The sequence below is a fragment of the Poecilia reticulata genome, chromosome 18 (assembly GCF_904066995.2).
Source record: "Poecilia reticulata chromosome 18, P_reticulata-male-v2, whole genome shotgun sequence".
Lineage (NCBI taxonomy): Eukaryota > Metazoa > Chordata > Actinopteri > Cyprinodontiformes > Poeciliidae > Poecilia > Poecilia reticulata.
This window is the reverse complement of record NC_088847.1, coordinates 5,146,672-5,168,703: the sequence shown is the minus strand read 5'-3', so window position 1 is coordinate 5,168,703 and position 22,032 is coordinate 5,146,672. Positions and strand designations below refer to the sequence as shown.

At 39.9% G+C, this 22,032-nt stretch overlaps 3 protein-coding genes across 3 annotated transcripts; 2 read left to right on the top strand and 1 right to left on the bottom strand.

The window, feature by feature from the left end:
• Nucleotides 1-2,535: 2,535 nt before the first annotated feature.
• On the top strand, nt 2,536-6,527 carry grpel1 (GrpE-like 1, mitochondrial). The gene is made up of 4 exons (XM_008435095.3): nt 2,536-2,686; nt 3,318-3,465; nt 4,314-4,395; nt 4,990-6,527. Exons 1-4 carry the CDS (start codon nt 2,619-2,621, stop codon nt 5,334-5,336), a joined length of 645 nt encoding a protein of 214 aa, XP_008433317.2. The 5' UTR covers nt 2,536-2,618; the 3' UTR covers nt 5,337-6,527.
• Nucleotides 6,528-11,773: 5,246 nt separating this feature from the next.
• tada2b (transcriptional adaptor 2B) lies at nt 11,774-15,817 on the bottom strand. Its single transcript, XM_008435093.3, has 2 exons — nt 15,527-15,817; nt 11,774-13,299 (listed from the first exon to the last, which is right to left on the bottom strand). Exons 1-2 carry the CDS (start codon nt 15,794-15,796, stop codon nt 12,085-12,087), a joined length of 1,485 nt encoding a protein of 494 aa, XP_008433315.1. The 5' UTR covers nt 15,797-15,817; the 3' UTR covers nt 11,774-12,084.
• On the top strand, nt 15,796-20,475 carry cfap184 (cilia and flagella associated protein 184). Its single transcript, XM_008435094.3, has 3 exons — nt 15,796-16,646; nt 18,945-19,277; nt 19,350-20,475. The coding sequence occupies exons 1-3, from the start codon at nt 15,993-15,995 to the stop codon at nt 19,680-19,682; spliced, it is 1,320 nt and encodes a 439-aa protein (XP_008433316.2). The 5' UTR covers nt 15,796-15,992; the 3' UTR covers nt 19,683-20,475.
• The last annotated feature ends 1,557 nt before the right edge of the window (nt 20,476-22,032 follow it).

The window sequence follows — 22,032 nt, the reverse complement described above, 5'->3', positions numbered from 1 at the left end:
CTAGCTGCTCCACGGCGTCACCAACACCGAGAGGGTGATTCCCCTCAGGCTGCTACTGTCAAACCCCCAATGTCAGCTACGACCCCGTCCACTCCTTCCTCTTAAACTACGGTGCTTGAACGCCCCCTGCTGGTTAACGTTAGACTGTCTGTTTTTTTTAAGCTAATGAAAAACCAAACGAGCCACTTTCCTTTTCTAGCGCCTGTCCGCGTGAGCGTGAAGAAGTTGGTGAAAGAGCTCAGAGGAATAATCGAGTCTTCTCATCCATGTAAAAAAGGGTATGTTCTGTTATCTAACGAAATATCTTAGTCAAGTAACGGAATCGGGGGAACCAAATCAGAGCATCACATAAACTGTTCATACACTTGAAACTTACTACACACGGTTTAAGTTATTTTAAGGTGCAGTCTGAAACGTGATGGTTTACTACGGCCATTGTAAAAACATCATTTCCGCAAAAAACAAACAAGCAAACAAAAAACTCAGATTAGTTTTTAATTACTCTTAATTAATCAGAAATATTCTAGGAAAAATAAAACATGCGGAGTTTCAAAACAATTTTTTTTACATTTTCAGCCTCTATAGGAAAACTTTTTGATGGAGTCAAATAATGTCCCTTTGAAATTAAGTATTTAGCCAACTAAATATTTAGCGTGCCAAGCTAAACATTTAGTTAACTTTCTAAATGGGTAGTATTTAGGCAAAAAAAAAAACAACTAAATATTCTGTTGTAAACCCAGATATTTAGTTATTAAGCAAAAATATTTAGCTTACTTGCTAAATTATTAGCTAGCAAGTCAAATATTCAGTTAGCTAGATAATTAGCTACCAAGCTAAATATTTAGATCATCTGCTAAATAGAGAGACTTGCAAACGGACAAAGATGGTGGTGTTCGCATCCAGCAGCTCTGCTCTCTGCTTCGGGATTATTCACCACTCTGACTACACAAAAACACAGCATGACTGAGCAGGTGGAGTACCCAGAAGAATATATGGGGAAAAATACTGAAAGGAATGGAGAAAAAGTTAGAGAACACAAAGGGCCAACAACCTGCACGGAACATTCAGAGCATTGTTTTTTTTTTTTGTTTTCTGTATGATGCATGGACAAAAAAGATGCTGCAGCCAGAATCCAGAATGATTTTTGTTTCTAACATGAATCATGTCAGTTTTACAGGAAGGGTTTGAAACTCTTTCTGTTCCTTTAGGGCAGCACTGACAGAAAAAGTGAAAAACACACCAGAGGAGATGTTAAACTTTACAATACTCCAAAGTATTTAGCATTTATACACCAGTTTCATACCAAGAAAGGAAACGACAAAAAAAGCTGTCCGTCTCTGCCGAAGGTCCCATGACAACACTTTTGTTATATTTTTCATTTATTAGCATGTACAGCTCTCAGCTGGAGGTTTTTCCAGTACAACCTGAGGAGAATTACCTTGAGCCTGGTGCATGTAAACCAGCAAACAAAACAGAAGCAAAAAGTATGAAAAAGTGAGAAATGGTACCATATCTCTGTATTTACAGAAGATATGCAGGACTTTGGGCGAGGAAAATGCTGACAAGAAGAACTACGGCTAAAAAAGAGGAAAGTTTCCAAAGTCATGGGAGAAAAAAGCTAAGCGTAAATATATAAATATATGTGTAGCTAGAAATAGAACTAATTTACAAAAGTTTTTGCAGCCTTACATTTTTTTAAAAATCATTCACAAACTTGACATTTTATTATGATAAAATGTCAAGTAAGAATATTACACATTTTTTTCTAAAAAGGAAAAAAAAATGTGTGCCTTGTGTTTGCATTCAGCCTTACCTGAGTTGATACTTTTTACAGGCACCACTTTGCTGCATTTATGAATGCTTTTGTTTTTGATGTTCTACACATTTAGATCAAGTTTTTTTTTCTAGATTCAGATTGGAAGGAGAGAGACTCTACATATCAGTCTTCAAATACAAAAAAAATTCAGTTCAAATCTGTTGCATATTGTAAACACCATTGGTGTTACACAGAAAGAAATAATTAATTGTTCTGTTGTTTAAACACAACATCTTTATGGGCAAAGTTATACCTGACACGTCTTTATTCTCATTTTGACACAAAAACACATGAATGGTGAGAGAATTGAAGTTAATGATAGCCATGGTTATTGATAGCCATGTTTAAAAATGAAGAATAACATTATTGTAAAAGATTATTGTAAAATAAATCATATTTAGGGGGGAAAAAACACTTCTGCACCATTATGATGCAATATTTCCAACAGAAAATGGGCCTCAAAACTATATATATATATTTTATTTTCCCAGCTTACGACATCACGCCTACCAAAGAAAGCTCGACTGAAGTGGAAAATCTAATTATAATTTTATAAAATACAAAATAATTCTATTTAATAATCTATAAGACTTAAAAATAACTGCCCTTGGTCACATGTGCAGCCTTCACCTTTGACTCAAACTCAACCACACTTGACTAAGACGTCAAAATGTTACCTACTTCCCATTGGTCAACTGACAGCGAGTGCCTCTTCGTACTCGAATTTGATTGGTTCAAGCCATCACGGTGTCGGAATCAAGCTTACGCAAGTCGTCAGCGTGTGTTTCTGTGCATTTGGAAAATGGCGAGCTGGTGTGTCCGAGCAGTGAGACAGAGCTACTCTGCGTTAGCGTCCCCTGCGCTAAAGAGGTGAGCTGCGTTTTTTTTTATTATTTAGCTGAGACTTGGGAAGAACCGCAGGGACTCGCTCTGACCTGGAGTTCAACCGCTGGTAGCTCACAGCTCATGGTGGGAACCGGTTAGCACGGTTAGCTTTTCCTGCCTTTTTCAGACTTCTCTGTTGACCTTTACAGGAATAACAACTAACACATTAGATACTTATTTCTACTACATTGGCAGACATGCTGCCACTTTAACGTCTGACTGCCGTATTATCACTGACATTGTTGGCGCAGGAGAATGGTGATGACATAATGTCACTTCCTGAGGTGAAGCCATTTAAAGTGTGTCTGGGACGCCCTCCATCGTGGAGCTTCTGTCTTTGTTAGCTTTACATTGTGTGTTTGTGCTTCGATTTCACGCTACGTTCTCTATCCAGCCTGTTAGGACTTTATGAATGAAGCTAGGCGTCATTATCACGATGCAATCCAATTGGCTGTTGAGAGATGATGACATAAATTGACGAGTGATGCAGTCCTTGTCTACTAGTACGAGGCGGCTAGGTTACTTGCGTCACTTATTTGTCGGTGTGTTTAGTCTGTATTAAGCTGCCTTGATGGAATCAAAAGATAAGTGATGTAATTGTTGTCTTCCATTGCAGAGCACCTGTGCGGTTGCTGTGCACTGCCACCCAGCAGAAGAATGGCCCCGGCTCGGAGGAGGAGCCTGAGAAGACGGAGCAGAGCCCAGCAGAAAAGGTTCTTACTGAGGAGAAGGTCCAGCTGGAGGAGCAGCTGAAGGAGATGACGGTAAGAGTCAGCATGTTCATCTACCTATGTGTTTGTCCTGATGGGCATTTGATTAAAAAGCAAATGAGGCGTCGCGTGAGGCGCAGTGGTTGGAGCGGGCATACAGTCCCGAGCTCTGCTTCTTTGTCAGCTCGGTTTCCTTTACAAATTTACGCAAATCCTTGTCGATATTTTGCGAATGTCGAAAAAAAAGCACAATTTCGCAATTGCAGTGTTTCCATTAAATAAGAAATGCAATTAAATCCAGGTATGAATGTGTTTGTTCAGTAATAAGTAATTTAAAAGCACACCACGTCTTCTTCGTCTTTTCCGCCAGTAGTAGCAGCTGGTTGTTCTCATTTTGAAAAAAATGTATGATTTTTTTTTTACCAAATATCTTGATTAATTTTGCAGATTTCCAAGAAAACTATCGGGGTTCTCAGATAGATAGAAGTTGTAAACCTGCGAGAAAAGAAATTACAATTTGTAATCTGTAATTTCCCAGTGGTAATATTGCTAATATTACCACTAGAATGCATGGCTAGATGTCATTATGACGCACACAAACATTCAGATTTGTTTCACCTAAATTTACTATCTTCTGTCACTTTTTGTGGCAAAATTTCTCCTTTTTTTTCTTTAAAATTTCGGAAAATACAATGTTAGAAAATGTCCTGGCTTTAATGTTAGAAATTTATTCCTTCAGTCATGGAATTTCTTTTTCTTTTTGATAGCAGAGAATATCCAAGGTTTTTTTTTTTTCCATTTAATTTTCTAAAAACTTCTGAGTTGTTTTTTGCTTGTTTGTTTTGGTAGAAATGTACTCCCCTGTAGCCAATTGTTCTTTGTCCACTTTGTCTCATTTGCAGGAAAAGTATAAGAGAGCTCTAGCAGATACAGAGAACCTGAGGACCAGGGGTCAACGGATGGTGGAGGACGCCAAGTTATACGGTAAAAACCTCTCCATTTATAGAACAAAGCTGTTTGAAAAACACTGGTTTATGATGTGTTGCAAAGTGGGGGGCCTCCAGAGGGCGCTGGAGGGGCCTCAGAATGTTAGAGAGATGAGAAAAAACCTTTAAAAAAATCCCAAAAACTTTTTAATATTACATTTTTCATCAAACTTGTATTCATTTATAAAAAAATAAATGTGATTTAAATGTTTTTCTCTGAAGTTTGTTTTCTGATTGCCAATCAAATTCATCAACCTGCTTTGCTGATCAAGCTGTCAAGAAATTAAAAAGTTGAGAAGAAAAAAGACCAAAGGAACAGACGAGCAGCAAACCTAAAAAACAGATAAACCAGACATATTTTTTTGCAGTTGCCAATATGAACCACTAGATGTCACAAATGAGCAACAGAAACTCTTTCGTTGTTCTTGAAGTGGCCAGATTGGTTTAGAATGTGTTACATAGTTCTAACAATACACTTAAGGGCCTGTCATTGTCCAATACGTGGTCAGGTTTCTGTAATTTAAGCTTTTAAAAGAATAAATAGTCATATTTCAAAGCCATGAGCTGTTCAAACTTCTTCCATTCTCTCCAGGCATTCAGGGCTTCTGTAAGGACCTTCTGGAGGTGGCTGACATCCTGGAGAAAGCGATGGAGAGTGTCCCGAAAGAGGAGGTGACGAGTCAGAACCCTCACTTGAAGAACCTGTACGACGGCCTGGTGATGACCGAGGTCCAGATCCAGAAGGTTTTCACCAAGCACGGCCTGCTCAAGTTCAACCCCGAGGGCCAGAAGTTCAACCCCTACGAGCACGAGGCGCTCTTCCACGCCCCCGTGGAGGGCAAGGAGCCCGGGACCGTCGCCGTGGTGACCAAAGTGGGCTACAAGCTGCACGGTCGAACCCTGAGGCCGGCATTGGTGGGCGTGGCCAAGGCTTCTTAGGACTGATTGGCTAATAGCGTAACGAAGCGGGGTCAGTGCTGCCAGTGGAAGACAACGGACGCGGTGGACTGCCCAAAGCAAAGTGGTCATTTCCCTCAAAAACTGTCCTCACATTCTGAGACTGGACCAGCAATGCAAACTCTGGGGACAGCGTCCAGCAGTTTTAAACTTCTTCTACCAGTAGACCCCGGCCTGTACAGTAAATATGTTGTCATCATCATTGTGGTTTGCATTTTTTCAGGATCTGTTGGAAACACAAATTTACAAGAAGCTTTCACAGTGTGGAGCAGACCAGCGTCATTAAACCAGAGGTTCTAAATAAAGGCATGTTGGGTCTGAGTTTATACATGACGGGTAGAACCCATGCTGCTGCTGGTGTCATTCCAAACTTCTGTTTCTACGGTTTGTCTTTTAGTGCTTGGAGTTTGAACTGCATCACTGAATTAAAGCTAAAGAGATGTGATGGAAACAGGTGATGAATCCCTGTGCAGTTTCAGTAAAATTAAACTTTTTGTCATCTTAACTTCATAATAATATTGATGTATACCTACAGTGGTGGGCACACTTCTGCTAATGTGCTAATAGCAGAGCTACTTTTCATTTAGCACTTTTGCTAACTTTAAAAACTATTTGGTGCACTTGGTTCCCTTAGCTCAATTTCTCTGGATAACTTCTAAAATGCAATGAGCAAACTTTCAGATAAAAGTTCAACATCTCTGAAGTTTTGGCTATTTACTGATAAAAAAAAATTCAAGTAATTGGACAATTATATTCATGCTCTTATTTTAAAGTGAGTAAAAACTGTTAACGCAGTAATTCTGTTTCCTCGCCTCGCCTTTAAAAAAAATTCCCCAATAACATTATTTCAAGCAAACATACAGAAACAAAATAAAGCACAGTATATATAAATATACAATATATAAAAATAAATATATCTGGAGCATTATAGGAAGTGAATCTGAAAATTAAATTTTTGTTTGAGGGCTGGTTATCCTTTAGGGGCAGATATTTGAATTGAAATTAGCGCAGTAGCATTAGCTTCTGCTAAATAACATGTTGGTGTAGCGCATTAGCAAAGCTAATACTTATGATTAGTGCTTTAGTTAGTGCCCACCTCTGTATATCAGCATGTTGGAATGATCTAACCTTCACCAATATGTCTGCATTGGATTAAAGTAACACTGGAATGTGTGAAGTTTTTTTTATTTTATTTTGACTTTCAGATCCTGAGCCTCGGTACACAAGTGGAAAGTAGCAACAGTAGAAGTTGTGACTCATACAAGTGCACTCCAGTTCAGTTCAACAGTTGTTGATGTACTATAAACACATCTGTAGATCTACTACAGGAGAAAGATCAAAACATGAAAAGGGTTAGTAGTCGATGTCTTGCTAAAATCTACAATGCATTGCTAGCATCAGTATTTAAACCATATCAGCATCATTAAAGAAAATCTTCAAAGTTTGAAAGATTGAATGTTTTGGTGAATAAAACCAATGCAACTAGATCAACTCTCCATTGGGACAGCTTCTTGTTCCTGGTCAGTCGGTCAGGCTCCGCCCTCTGTGTGGCTTTTGTACGCCTGACTCGACTCTGAGCCACACAGAGGTACGGAGGCATAATCATGCCAAACCCAAAAAGAACACTACTTTTGAACCTGGTTGTTTCCACGCTTCAGAGGGAGGAACTTTACAAATAAAACTATTTGTCTGGGTGGAGCAGGACACATACACTACAAATGAGGAGGAAAGGGCATGGTTAGTTTAGCCTTAGCAAAAAAAAAGAAAAAAAGATGAACATTAGTGCATTCTCATGCATTACAACTTCATTATGTATTTTGATACTTTAAGTCAAGTGTATTTAAATAGAACATTTAAGCAACAAAGCACTTCGGATTGCTTTATACCATAAAAGTGGTACAGTAACCAATTATGAAGCATTACATTTTGTCAAATGCCCTCATCCAAATTGCTAAGTAAATACACAAATATCATTGATCAAGTATGTTGATAAATACTCTGTTTTCTGGGAGTTTGTTTTTGAATGCTGCAGATAAACCCACCTTGACTTATGCTGCTGGAAAATTATATTTACAGCACGTAGATGACAACTAACTGTCACTATGGCGACGTAGTGCCCACTCCCACAACATGACTTTAGTTTGCTTTTCACCTACGATCAAGTTAAAAATAAATACTTTTAAATAAATAAATAGATCTTTTTTCTTTATTGATTTTGGAAGCGATTAATAAAAAAAAAAGGTTTCTAAATTTAAATGTTTTACTTTTGTATTTAAGATTATACGACTGCAGTAAAAGTTTTTTTGTTTGTATTTATTTATCTTTTCCAGGGTTGCCAATAATCACATAGGGCGCTGTATGGGATTCAAGTGTCTGTCTTAAAGGCCACGTTAGTATAAACAAGCATCAATCAAATCAAATTAAATCAAATCAAATAATCAATAATTACCCCAAAAAGTACTTCCCCCTCTCTTTTATGTTGTATTATCCTTCAAACATTATCCACATTAGCTGTCCACCATCTGTAAAACTCATGGCTTCAAGCCACATGCCTTATTGAAATAATATAATACAATTTTTGTATTAAACTCTTAAACTTGACTGCACAGCTGCACTTGCAAACATTTTAACCATGGAACTTTTTGCTGTTTCTTGCGGTCGTACCTACATGGAGTTAACCCCCAATGCAAACTGGGTCCACTGGCAAACTGTACACGCTAGCATCCGTTGGCAATAAACAATAAAATAAGCTTGGTTAATAATTTACCATGCATACCGAGGTCAACATCTCAGTCGGAAATCAGACCGACTCAAAGACGAGGCAAAAATACTAATTATGAAGTACTTGCACATGAGAATTGTGAGGAATGGTCCACATGCCACACCACTTTTTTAAAAATCTTATCAGAATCCCAAGAAAACAATGGCAATGATGGAAACTGTAGGATCGTTTAGTACTTCTGAAATCAAGCCTCAGTGGTGACCGAGATACGCTTCAAATTATTGTCCCCTTTGGAATTTCAAACACACCCCAGCTTCATCTTCCTCACAGCTGGCGTTACAGCGTCTCCCAGGGTTTCCTGATACTTGATTGAATTCATCTTGTTCTCCATAAGTCAGTTTTCCAGAGCCGAAGGAACGGCGCCACCATTCTTCACTGTGCTCACTGTGTTCTTTTCCTCCTCCAGTAATGCAGTTGACATGCCCCGAAAGAACATCTTGTGCATATTTAAATAGCTGTAAGCAAATCAGAGTGGATGTTCTGGTACTTTTGAGTCAGAAGTAATGAACGATTTGGAGCTTAAGGTCTGAGCGTCTTCCATCACTTCCTCTTTCTGCCACCAGGTGGTACCCACAGAATCTGAATCCGATTTCTTTCTTCGTGAAGGAAAACATTGTGACCAAAGGAACCTCATCGACATGCAGATCTCATTCACTTCCTGTTTAACCCTTCTCTCTGTGTGCCTCAACAGCGTCAACATTAGATCTACTCTATGAAAGGAGACGAGAAAATATCTCTAAATATTAAATTAATTAGCATCGGAGAAGCAAAACAGAAGCTCTGTGATTCGAGACCAGTAGATGGAACACGAAGAAAGAAAAAGAAGAATCATTCTTTTTGTCAAAAATCTGTTTTTAATACAAAACCTATAAAAATTTGCACAACACAAAATACTGTACATTACGTATTTCTTATCTTACAAATTATTTACATTTGGTTCAAATAAGTAAGCAAAAACACCCTCTTTTTACGACTTGTTCTAAAAAGTCCTGACCGAAAGCTGAAAAAATAAAAAATCAAACAGCTTCAATTTCAAGCTTTCAGTCATCAGCTGGAAATAAACGCCACCACCGAGTGTTCAAAACATAAAACATTTATGCTATATTTAGATTTTTCAACCTCCAACCAGTGTTTCTTTTAAGTCCAACACCGTTTCTGGACTCGTATAAACGAGGACAGAAGGTCTCACTGGTCTCAGTGTTTGTCTGGAAAAGATAAAAGACCCACACCCATTAGCCTGTGTGAAAGATACGCTTCAGGTCATCTGAAGACTTCAATTAGCAAATTTGCCCATACGAGACGATAAAAACTTTGGTTAGGATCTTATTTTGAACACTTCACATCTCCTTTCAACAGAAATACATTCACTACTTGGACACATTGATTGTTGTATCACAAGAACGTCTACAGCCTCATTACATCCAGGGGATATGCTCAAAAGTGATAACAAATAACCCCCAACCCTCCTTTGCTGCCCAGAGCAACCATTAACAACAAATGCAAACAGATGTTCCAGGATCAACTCACATTTTCTTCATTTCTTTTTAACAACTGCTGGATAAACCAAGAAACATATCCAAGTAAGATGGAGTCAGTTTAGCTCTAAAGTAGAATTAAACAAACAAGAAAAACCAACGTAAGAGCAGTGATGAGGAAATAAAGTATCTGGTAATGCTGTTCAGGTTCTGACCTCAGAATGAGAGACTTTGGGAGAAGGGAACACATGGTTTTGATGCACAACCTGAGAGGCAGAGGATTTTTCTCAGGGTTTAGAGAACTAGTACATTATTCTTTTTATACCCTTATGGGAGGCTGTAGTAGAAAGAATATCTAAGATGCAATGCATTCATGAAAGGCTTTAGAGCTAAATTAACCAATTACTCCTAGTACAGATAAATAGCCCTCATGGTAAGTATAAGTAAAAAAAATAATAATAATAATTTAAATGATTTATTCAGAGGAGAAAGTTCCCAACCGGTTGCCACCAGAAAAACAAAAAAAACTTTTTTTTCTGTCCTAATATCACCAACATAAACTTGGGGAATTTGCTCAAATTGTGTTCTTTGGTCAGACTCAGAACTGTTTTGACAAATTAAAAACTCTGGGCAGCTTTGGCAGGAAATGAGGGACGACGATGTTAAGAACGGTTGCGGTTCTGTGGGCCTTCCAAAGATCCAGGGAACCTTGTCAGAAAAGGGTTGCATCATCGAATACCAGGCAACTTTCAATAAAATTATGCCAGTAAAAGGAGAAGGTGTGACGTTTAACCAGACATTGACACCCAAGATCAATGTTCTTTATTGGCCGTCTAAGTTTCTACAGAATATCTAGGAAATAGCTGATTTAGTCAAAGATCCCTCTCCGTCTCTTCTCCATCCTTGTGAGTTGTCTTAGGAAATATAGCTCTGTCCTGCTGGGAACGGGGTCTGTATGAAGTACTGACAACAGGGATACCAGTAAGTTTGGCTCTGTGATGCTACAGGATATTTACATGTCTTTATCAGGAGGCCAAGAAGTCTTTTAGCTTCTGTCTTTGTAAAACCAAGTTCAATAACACTCAGGTGAAACTGCTACAGAAAATTTAGCAGGTTATAAAATGTGTTTACACTTATGCCTCACCTCGATTAAGCAGTATGACATGAGTCAGTTCACTACTTTGTTTCTATTGTAAAAATGACTCATACAACTGGCATGAACCACACCGTTCCTGGGCCCCGTTCGGTTGGAGGTCAACAGGAGAACGGTATTGTACGGTTAAGGTGGAGCTATTACTGTCACACAACACACTCTACTCATTGGAGGAAATAAGACATTATTGCTTGCATCAAGGACGATACACACTAAACCGCCAAGTTTGTAGTCACATTAGTATGTCGCAACGCCAGGTGTTTGGGTTTAACCTGGCCTACCTAGTTAGACTCCAATTGGCGGTGGAAATGTTTCCGGAATAGGCCAGTCCATAAACTAGCATAATGAACCGTTCCGTACCACTCACCGGAATCAAGGCAAGGCTTTTCTCTGACCTAGGTTTTAGGCACTTTTGTATTTTAACAACCCTAATGGTAGCGTGAGAACTATTTCTGGGGAACCTTTTAGCGTTTGTAACAGTTTTAATCACAACAGTGTCCACTCTTGACAAAGGCAAATAAAATTCACGAACCAGACGTCGGCGGGTTTGAGTTAAACACGACTTGGCATCCTACTTTTTCCCCATTTTTAACATACTATTCTTATCAAAATACTTTCAATCTGCCGGTTATTAATTCAGCTAGAACTTCAATGAACATTGGCAGTGTCCGCTATTGGACAACACTCAACTTTAAGCTTCTCTTTTGGTGCTTGCAATAAATTTTTCTTTAGTCTACTGACCATTCATTACCCCTTTAGTGCTAATGTAGCATTGACAAAACAATGTGACGGTACCAGTGCATGAAACTGAATGGAATTCCGTAAATCGGTACAACTATATAGTGAAAACAAAAAGGTCATCACAAAGGCTCCTCAGCAAACACGTGGTTTCAAACACCAGATGAGTGGAACACCCTTATTTTTCAGTATGAAATAGGTTCCACTCGTTCGTTCTTTCACCTTTACAATGATGCTTAGGAGTGACACTTGAGATAAACAAATCCCAAAATGCAAAATACCATAATTTATTCATCAAGAATTGTAGCGGGAAGCACACAATAGTAAACTCAAAAGGTGCTGGACATCTTCAGCCCAGCATCTTTTTTTTTTATACTTTTCTTCCTAGGCCTTGTATGAAAATATAGTTATTATTCCAGTGGGGCATATTTTCTATTTGAATTGTACATATTCGCAAAGTGAAAAAAGAAGAACTAGAAAAAGTAGTCGGTGAGAGGCAGTAGTTCCATCCGGCCTCCAGAGTGTGAAGCTAGTCAGCTACTGGCGATCGTCGGCTTGTGATCGCCGACCGGAGACGGATCGCTACAAAGCATCTCTGGATATCCAGCCGCTCTCTGTGAGGAAGGTGAGAATGCGCTTCTTGAGAACCTTGTCCAGGTAGCCGGGCAGTCGGCTTTTTGCCGGGATGCCCTGCCTTTTCTGCAGGTGGTCTTTGATGATGATGGTTTTGACAGTCAGGTAGCGTGTTGGACTCAGGTTAAGAGAGTTGCACAGCACCTTCTCCCGATCTGACAGCAACTCAAACCCCGTCAAGTTCTCGATGGCGGCAAACTCTCCATCTTTGCTCTCTTCCTTGATCCCGCCCCCAACCCCGAGTCCCACCGTGACACCGCCTCCACCGCCTGCCCCGCCGCCGCCAAGTCCCAACCCAGAGCCGAGCCCGGCCCCTCCCGACCCGCCGCGTTTGGAGGCCACCACGTTTTTGTTCTCCTTGCGCTTCTCCCGTTTGTGACGGGCGGCTTCGTACTCGGCGGACTCCTCCAGGCGCGTGATGCCGTTGCGGCGGTAGCGTTGCAACTCGCGCACCTTGGCCCTCAGCACCCGTTCCTTGTGCATATTCTCAAAAAACTCCTCAAACTCCCGATGAGCCATGAACTGGCAGAGCGCCCGTAGCCTCACTCGCTGCTCTTTCTCCTCCTTGGTGATCTTTCTTTTAGGTGTGCTCGGAATGGGGACGGACCCCGTCGCCGTCGTGGAAGCCGGTCCGACTGCGGCGCTGCATGCTCCCGATCCACCCGTAGGGACAGAACCGCCTATGACCTGCAACCCACCAGGCTTCTCTTTCTCCTTGTCTTTCTTATCTCTGCCAAGGAACCCAGGCACCAAGTTGTAGTCACGGGCAATGTTCTTGCGCCGCTGCCTCTCCCTCAGCTTGCGCACATACATGTCTACGTGGGCCCGTTTCAGTTCGATCTCCACATCCTCGTCGTCGTAGTTAACCGACAGCCCGCTGATGAGCTTCTCCGCATCCTGGTCGTACTCGATTTCGTAGTCGTCACGCAGAGGCATGTATCCGAGCTGCTGCTGCTCAGCCAGGCTTATGTCCAACGGGGGCAACGGGGTGGTGAGGCTGGGTGATAGGGGGCCCCCGCTTGGGCAAGTGTGGTCAGTTACTCTGTTGGGAATACTGTCGGGGATGCAGGCTTTACCAAGGTTACCGTGAATGTACATGGTGACGTAATGCTCCATGACTTCCTGCGGCGTTCGGGATGGTCCGACGTGTGCGGCCATGTCCTCCTTCAGGAGAGAGATGCACATTTGTATTTGTGTAAGCACACACACATGCAAAAAGGAATATATCAATGGATACATTTATATATCTGTTGATATAATACAAATCGTAATATTGGGTTGTATGTTTGGCTAGGTGAAAAATCCGCACTTTTTTTTTCTTACAACCAATTGACAAAAAAATACTTCATTAAAAAGATTACTTAAATTTGGAAATGCTATGAATATACTGCTTGAAAACATTTAAAACCTGCTAAATCTAACATTTTCTTTAATTACTTTTACATTTTAAAACATGGATTAATTTGTTCAGTATTTTAGTAATTTTGGTCAAAGTTATTAAGAGGATGATCTGAATAATGACAAGCTGCAGAATAGTGTGCATATGTATTGCATCATATTGTTATTTGTTTATTGTGATACATTTCTAATTATAATAGATTTGATTTATTGTCACAATATCATAAATTACTGACGTTAAAAATAACACTGTATTGTCGGGGTCGTTTCTCCACTGTTTGTTAAACAAAATTATCAATAAATATGAAAATATGATTAAATGCAGTTACTGTGTAGTTTAATAATACAAATCAGATTTCTTTATCTGACTGGTGTCCCGAAGAAGCATATTACACATGTATATGTTATTCTAGAGCAGTATTTGTGTTTGTTGCGACAGTCACTTTCATACAGTTACCTAAAAAATAAGTAATTAATAGTTCTTATCGTCACATATTAAAGGATTTTTTAATGTCATACCACCTTTGCTTTTTTGTGGTACGAAAATCGGGACTCAGGTCCCAGATTAGGAAATTTCATTCACAAATTAAAAAAATAAAAAAATTTATGGGATATATAGATTTTTTTTTAAGTGTGTGTGTGTAAATTTATGAGATGCAGCTGAATTAGCATTAATCGGATAATTTAATATTCCTTAAATGATTCATTCTGAAAGACTTTTGTTAAACAACGTTGTTTCCTTGTTTTTGTTTTTTCTTTTTGACCGATGCAATGTAGGAATAGAAACAATGCAGTAAAAGCAAAAACAACGCCGTTGCTGTGGTCATTTATCACAATCAACACTCACTGGTAGTGTTGCGCCTCAGCGAAACACACCAACAGACCCGATTCATGAATAGTTTCTTCAGAAGCAGCAATGCATTAAAATGGAAAAATAATTCAAATAAATCATGCAAGTTTTTCATATGCATCACATGCAGCTGATGTATTCTCATCTTCGACTTCGGTGACAGATCTGCACTCGCTTTCAAGTGATTCTACTTCAAAATCCAAACTATTCAAAGCGATCAAACTTCAACTTATTTACTTCTATATAGATAAAATCCAGCTTCCAATATGTGAAGCGTATTCTATTCTAATTTTTATTTTTTTTATTTTTATTTTTACAAATATTAAATAGTGTCTGTTCAGTTGGCTGATCCAATTTAGCTTCCATCTTTTGCAGTTTCCTTACTTGACCATGTAAGGTTGTCAAAATGCCAAACACATTACGATCATGTTTTGTTTGGCATAAAGAAAGTGTCACACACTACGATAAGAAATCTAGAATCTATACAGAGAGATCAAAGTCATGTTTTACTGTCTATAGTAATGCAGATTTTACATCAGAATGAGCCGATCAAAGCAGAAATCTATTTAAATTCAGCTTACTGTGGGACTTCATGTGATCATATCAGGCTAAAACTGACAAATCAGTGTTCAATCAGAAAAACATTGACAAATTAATAAGCTATCTGCATATTCATCACAATACTATGCATGGCAGAAAACTGACACTGTTCATATAACTTTATAAACACCATCCTTCTACTGAAACATGGTGGTGGTATTTATAAAGCAGGGACAGGAAAGATGGCGAGAATTTGGTCAAATAAACATAATTAATTTGGTAAGAAAATATCTAACTGTTCTGAATACCATGAAAGTACCTCCGAAATCTATAAAGCCTGGAATCAGAACACTGCCAAACTTTTAAAATGAGGTAAAACATTACTAATGAAGCATTTCCAATTCTGTCTGTTCTTTTAATTCTCAATAACATTGTTAAGGTTTCGTAAAGTTTAACAACAGTCTATGTTTACTTAAAAGTTGACATATTTCGTCGCTAAAACCGGTGGACATGTTGTATTCATGCCATTAGCCGCTGCCTGGTGGTGTTTCTATGCTATTTAAATCCAAACTTATGTCATTAAATGATAACAAAGTGATGTACCCAGTTTCCAAAGCCGTACTGTTCGATGGCATCGAGCAGCGACTGCTCTTCCCTGCTAGTCCATCCTCCCTCTGCCTCTGGACCCCACAGTGAGAACAGCCCGCCGTCGACCTGCTGGTAGCCGTGCCATCTACGATGGTTGCCGATTTCGGCGCCCGCCGAGAAGCACTCTGGGCACAGCTCGATATCTGGGCAGTCGGTGCAGCGAAGCCGCAAGTTGGTGACATCTGCGAGGCAGTTAACGCAGTACTTCTTCCCCAGGTCCGCCATCTTGCCTGGCTGCTGCTTCTTGTTGTAGGAGGCTCCACTCGGCGCCTGCGCGCAACGAGCCTCACAGCTCGAGCCACTCGCACACTCCTCTTGTTAATATTCATTGGAAAGCGTCAGAACGCCTCTGATTGGCTACTGAACTCAGTATCCAGGACAACGCAAACCAAACGAAAAGTGTCACCGACTACAGAACTGCATGAGCCTTTTAGTTTTAGGCAAATCAAACAATTCTTTAGCGAATTTAAAACTTAAAATGGAGAAAGAGAATGAAGAAAAGAAGGAATTTGATAAAATAGTATTCTCAGATCATGACGAAGAACTTTATAGCAGCAGGGAAGCCAAAACAGACCCCTCTATTGAAGAACCAGCCACCTGTGGGTCAGAACACACAACCGCTCTCAAAACCAACTCTGAGCACGCGCTGTCACATGGTCAGAGTGTTGTTTTTGAGACTGAAAGGAGCAACAGTGGCCGATATTTGGGGTTAAACCTCGACACCCCAAAGACAGAGAGCCCCACGCAGGAGGGAGACGGTTCTACTACTGCTGCCGAAGGTACAGACGACAAAAAAGACCAATACGAAGATTCCCTCCAAGAGCTGAGCACACAGAGAGACGAGGCCCGCCGACTAAACAGGCAGCTGCAGATGAAGCTGGCTCAATACTTCCACAACTCAGCCATTGATGGGGGCCAGCTGGGGAGAGGCAGGCCTGAGGAGGGGCAGCTGCGGGAGTATGAGCGGTCCGTCCAGGTCCTGTCTGAGCTGAAGCAGCGGCTCAGCACTGCTTCACAGACGGCCCAGCAGCAGGCGGAGGAGCTCAGGTCACAGGCCCGCGACAAGCTGGCCAAGGTTGGTGTCTGGGCTACAAAAGTGTGTGAAAAAAATAATAAACCCCTGCTGTTAAGTCACAAGTTCACTGTTTAACCACAATTTGATGGTTAAGTTCATTTTCATCCAGATTTGGTTACAGACGGATATAAACAAGAAATCAACTGCCTGACAACACAAAGTAGGCTAAAAAGCAACAAATTGTGGCAGTACTTGTATTTATTGGAGCGTTCCTTCCTACAGGTCAACACCTCTCCTCCTGACCAGAAAAAACACAAAGGGAGGAGCTTTTTGAACACTGCAAATTCACCCAAATGCTGAACATTATTTATTTATTTATTTATTCCTTCATGTCCTGGTTGCTTCGTTATTTGCACTATTTGCTATTTTTTAAAAATGTTGTACTTTCTTGCACAAAGACAGTAATTCTGATTGTGGTAGCAGTCAGTCTTTCAACAAACTTGAAGAGACCTCTGACTAAATACTGCTGTCACATTCCTCAAAGAAAAAGAAAACAACAACTTTTTGGACAAAGTTACTTAAACTGATGAGACAAAAGTGGATTTTTTTGGAAAATGTTCATCCTGTTACATGTAGTGCAAAACTGCATTTCAGTAAATTACAAAACATTATTTAAACATGGCAGACGACGGTAGACTGCGTGGCCGCCTTAGGATTTTTCTTTGTTCTTTTTTTCCCTCCATTGCTTTTGATTAGTTATCAGTTGATATGCTTTTATGTTATTTCTATTTCATTTAGACTCTTTTAAATGACTTGTTTTATTTTGTTTTGGATTACCGGTGCTGGCTAACAACTAATGGTGCCATCCAGGACATGTTACTGTGGAATATTGTCTGGAAATTGAGCTCTTAAGTGTTTTAGGCCTTAGGCACTCAAAGCTGTCTGGGTGCGTACATTTATAGTCAACCCTAGCAAAGATAGGCTGGAAGGCCTTGAGTGCCAATCAGCTTTGAAGTAATGACGACTTTTTGCACATCTTTACCAGAACTGCAGACATTTCTGGGTCCCTCTGATTAGAAGAGCCCAGTGGTTCTTCCCAAGTGTTGAGCAGGTGCAGATTTATCTCTGCCAGAGAGGCAGAGGAGGCGACAGCAGCTACAAAGGCGGCCATTGTTGCTCAAACTCAGCTGTTTCCCCACAGCTGAAGACTTTAATGAAAACTGGCAGCTATATATTTTAGATAGATAGAACATGTGGCTGATGGGTGAATATGTGCAGAAAGTCATTTTATTGCATAGGGGAGTTCAATGTTATTTAATAAATTAGAATTATTTTTGTTGTCTGTTGTGAAGTTTGCATAAGAATATGAAGAAAACTAGCTTAATGTTGCTGTTATGTGTTGAATTTTTCAATTTTCTTGTAATTCTGGCAGGAAGGAAACAACAGAAGGTAGAACAGAGGAGAGAAGGAAAGACAACAGAAAGAGGAGGAGAGGACATAAAGAACAGGGTATTACAGTAAATGTTTAAGAAAAAGAATACAGTTAAAAGCTCATATAACCATACTGACATATATATCTGAGTGTTTTTACACGTCATACTTGTGAGAGCTTTAGTTCCTATATTCTAGTTTTTATTTGCCAGAAAATATGTATTTTCTTAGAATATTTCAGTTTTTTCCTGTATTCTGATGAACTTCACAGTCATGATGGAGCAGGTCAGCTGACTCACTCGAGAATTTAAACAAATCTAAACAGAACTTCAAGTTTGATTCAGTAACGAACCAAATGATGTTTAATGTCTGAATGTGTAGGATCTGCTGCCATCTAGTGGCACAAACTGTAATTCGAAGCAGTCCTGTGACATTTTGAGCTACATCTTAAAAAATGAATCGTGAGGAGATTAAAAATATTTTGTCACTCGTTTGATAAATTATATATTAAATCGATTCATTACACATGCAGTGAAATATTTCAACCCTCTGCTTTTTGTAATTTCAATGACTGTGGCCTACAGATGAAAATCACAAATTCAACGTCTAAAACTTTTTGGAAACTGATGGCTATACGGCCCAGTTTTAAGGCATTAAATTAGGAAGTGAAATTGATTTGAAGTCATATTTGACATATGCACCATTTTTATAACAACTGAAGGTTACATCGTTATTTGATTGTGCTATAAAAAGTCACTATATGCCTGGAAAATATTCATTCATTTATTTCAAACATGTTTTCAAAAGCAAGAAAACAAAGCAATCAGTAGGACAAGAGAAAAAACATGCAAAAATAATGAGCTTACCACTGATTTTACAATGAGGAAACGTTTTATTTTATGAATACGTCTTGTGTGACACATTTAGGTGGAGGCAGAGTGGGAGGCGTTCCTGGCGCTGAAGCGGGATGCTGCGTTGGCGGCGCTGAGCCCCCGCCTGGGGTCGGACCTGGCCCGGTCCAAAGTGCAGGCGGTGCTGACAGCAGAGCAGCTCCGGCAGAACCAACTGACCAGGCTGCGTCTGAAGCACTTCTCGCTGAGGTCCAGGATCCAGAGGCTGGAGGCGGAGCTCCGTGGCCAGCACCCCCAGCGGGTCCAGTTGGAGGAGCTGCAGGCCAGCATGCTGGAGAGGAAGAAACAGGCGGGAAGGGAAAGAGAAGAATCCCTAAAGCTGCAGAGGAGGATCAGCAGCAGCCTGGAGGTGAGCTGACCGGTCCAACAACGTGTCACAGCGTTAACCGCTTAACCAGCGCTGACTCGTTGCGCCCGTCAGGTCCTGTCAAACGTCAGAGAGAAGCTGCTCTGGAGCCAGGTGGAGGTCCGGGCCAAGCGGCAGCAGCTGGCTGAGGTGGAGGTCCTGGTGGCGGAGAGGAGGGACGTCCTGACCCAAACCAGGCTGGAGCGGAACCGCCTGCAGAGAGCCAACGGCAGAATGAACCAGCGCCGTGGGCTGCTGGGGGACGGTGACCTGCTGCTGGACTTGGAGCAGACGCTGGGCGCCTCACAGCTTTTAGAGAAACATCTGGAGGAGCTGAGGCTCAGGAAGGCTGAGGTTACCTCCAGATATGGGGCGGGGAGGGGAAAACCACAGTCATTTCATTTCTAAGCTTTTTGTTTTTTAACCTTTTTCTTTGTTATTCCCTTTTTGCTTCCTTCATTCCTTTCTTTTACTACCCATCATCTTCTTTCCTTTTTCCTCATGTAGTTTTAAGATCTGGACAATATGGCTGAAAAATGCATCACAATATAAGCGTTTCATGTCAGTTGATATCAATGATTATTAGTTTTTTTATTTTAAATATCTGAAAAACTCTAAACGTTCCTGTTTCATCCACAGTTTTCACTTCATTCTGTAGTTTTGTTTTGTTTTTTTAAGCAGTAATGAGTGACTGTGGCAAAACCTGAAACTGCTGCTGACAAGTTACTGGCAGGTAACCAACGAGCAAGTTGGTTACCTGAAGCCACCAACCCTCCTTAGCCAGGCAAAGCCTTTCCTCTGCCTATATCCCCCAGAATGCTGTGCGGTGTTGGATTGGAGTTCAGTGAATATTCTATCAGATGTGTTATCTCTTGATATTGATCACATGTCTATTGCAATATATGTTGTTGACGATGTATATTGTTTAGCTGTTTTTTTAATCCCTTGTCCTTACTTTTTTTTCTTTTTTCTCTACTACCATTTGCCATTTCTTTTTCCTCACTATATGTAGTTTTTGTTTTTACTGTATGTCTGATTTGTATGTATGAAATTGTATAAATGTTTGTATTTTGTGTTTATTTTATGGAACTATGGATGAAAATTTACATTTTGCTAAAACACGCAGTGTTGGTATTATTACAACATTGCATGTTCATTAATATGAACTGTCACATTTGAATAAAATCAATCAGTAGGCGCCTTTTAATGTACATCACTTATCATAAAATGAGAACACATAGTGTTTTGCTCAGTCTATTGAGGACATAGTTAAAAGTAAAAGTAGAAATGTTTAAATGGTTCAATAAAGAAATCATTGGACTTAAAATACAAAAGTAATTTAAAAAAATGAGATCTTAACATTATGTTTTATGATTTTATTGACCTTTGATGTATTAGTTTTACATCAGAAAACATAGTGAAACACATAATACAATCTTAGCTTTATACATTTTTATATATATACAGTTTGTCACAGAAGTCCAAGATCCCATATACAAGAGAGCCTGGTTCAGATGCAACACATAGAATTACAAACTCAACAAGAAAACAAGTAATCGACTTGATAGAATTCAAATAAGCTAATAAAATACGAGGTAAAAACGAGCGAGGATTTTGACTTAATCCTGCTGTGGTTTTAGCGGGTAAGCAAAGCTACAATTTATATATATATGCTAATCTGACATAAACCTTAAACTCTACCACATTATAGCCGTTTTCGCACCGCAAGGAACGGAACGGTTTCAAAGTAGGACCGACCGTGTTTGCATTAGAACTTCCGACCCGGTTCCATCCGGCTCCTCGGAATCACAAGAGCTGTGGTTCCAATCGGACCGACCAAGAGGGGCTGCTTAGAATACAGCAGCTGATTGGTTCAGAGTCAGCCGTTGGTTGTTTTGCAGTCAACCGTTGATCGGGTCTAGCTGACTCTCACTAAACTGTTCTTACTGTATTTTTTTAAAGAGTGCTCTTTTTAATATTTGTGTTTATTTATTTATTTTAATTTGCGGTGAATATCAATATTTCCCTCAATATTCTGCCGTCACCTGGTCCCATGATGAGGTATTTTTTTTCCTCCACTTACTCGCTGATGAACGAGTACAGAATGAACTGATCGGTCAACGAGGAAAGAGAAAGTTTTCCGCCGCATCTCTGAGCAAAAGGCTTCGGCCGTTACATCGAAACTGTTGTTTACTTTCAAACATAATGACGTCAGGTCATTATTTTCGATGCCGCCCTCAGTTACATGCAAACACAACGGAGCTGCAGTTCGGGTGGAACCGAGTGGTTCTCAATAAAAGTCATGTGTTATTTAAATTATAACTTAAGTTGCTTTAAACTTTTATTTTATTCATGCGCTGGATGCCTGAGAACCTATAAGGTAAATTGAATATTTGGGAAGTATCATAAATGTCAGCACCAGAGTTTTCTAAAAAAGTATTCAGATTTTATCATGTGGTTTTAAAGGCTCTACGTTGAAGATGGTAAGAAATAAAGACATATTTTATTTTGTTTTACTGTCAGCTGCAGTCGCTCCTCTGCTCTAAGCTCCCATACTGAGCTAGCGGCTAGTGCTAACGCTCAAAATTTTCGTTTGTGCCGCTATCATTTTAAAGATATAAAGAAAGTTGGATATCATAAAAGTGGGGGGGCTGGTTGACCTTTTGACCTTTACACTTTCATTAATATCTTCAAAGCCAAAGCAGCACAAACAAAAATCAAAAATTTTTGCTACACAAACAAACGTAGGCGAGTTGAT

Coding starts and splice junctions, on each gene's coding strand:
- grpel1 (XM_008435095.3), top strand. CDS start 2,619: ATGGCGAGCTGGTGTGTCCGAGCAGTGAGACAGAGCTACTCTGCGTTA. Junction 2,687..3,317: donor GCGTCCCCTGCGCTAAAGAG/GTGAGCTGCGTT, acceptor CTTCCATTGCAG/AGCACCTGTGCGGTTGCTGT. Junction 3,466..4,313: donor AGCAGCTGAAGGAGATGACG/GTAAGAGTCAGC, acceptor TCTCATTTGCAG/GAAAAGTATAAGAGAGCTCT.
- tada2b (XM_008435093.3), bottom strand. CDS start 15,796: ATGGCGGACCTGGGGAAGAAGTACTGCGTTAACTGCCTCGCAGATGTC. Junction 13,300..15,526: donor AGTACGGCTTTGGAAACTGG/GTACATCACTTT, acceptor TCTCTCCTGAAG/GAGGACATGGCCGCACACGT.
- cfap184 (XM_008435094.3), top strand. CDS start 15,993: ATGAGCCTTTTAGTTTTAGGCAAATCAAACAATTCTTTAGCGAATTTA. Junction 16,647..18,944: donor CCCGCGACAAGCTGGCCAAG/GTTGGTGTCTGG, acceptor TGACACATTTAG/GTGGAGGCAGAGTGGGAGGC. Junction 19,278..19,349: donor GGATCAGCAGCAGCCTGGAG/GTGAGCTGACCG, acceptor TGCGCCCGTCAG/GTCCTGTCAAACGTCAGAGA.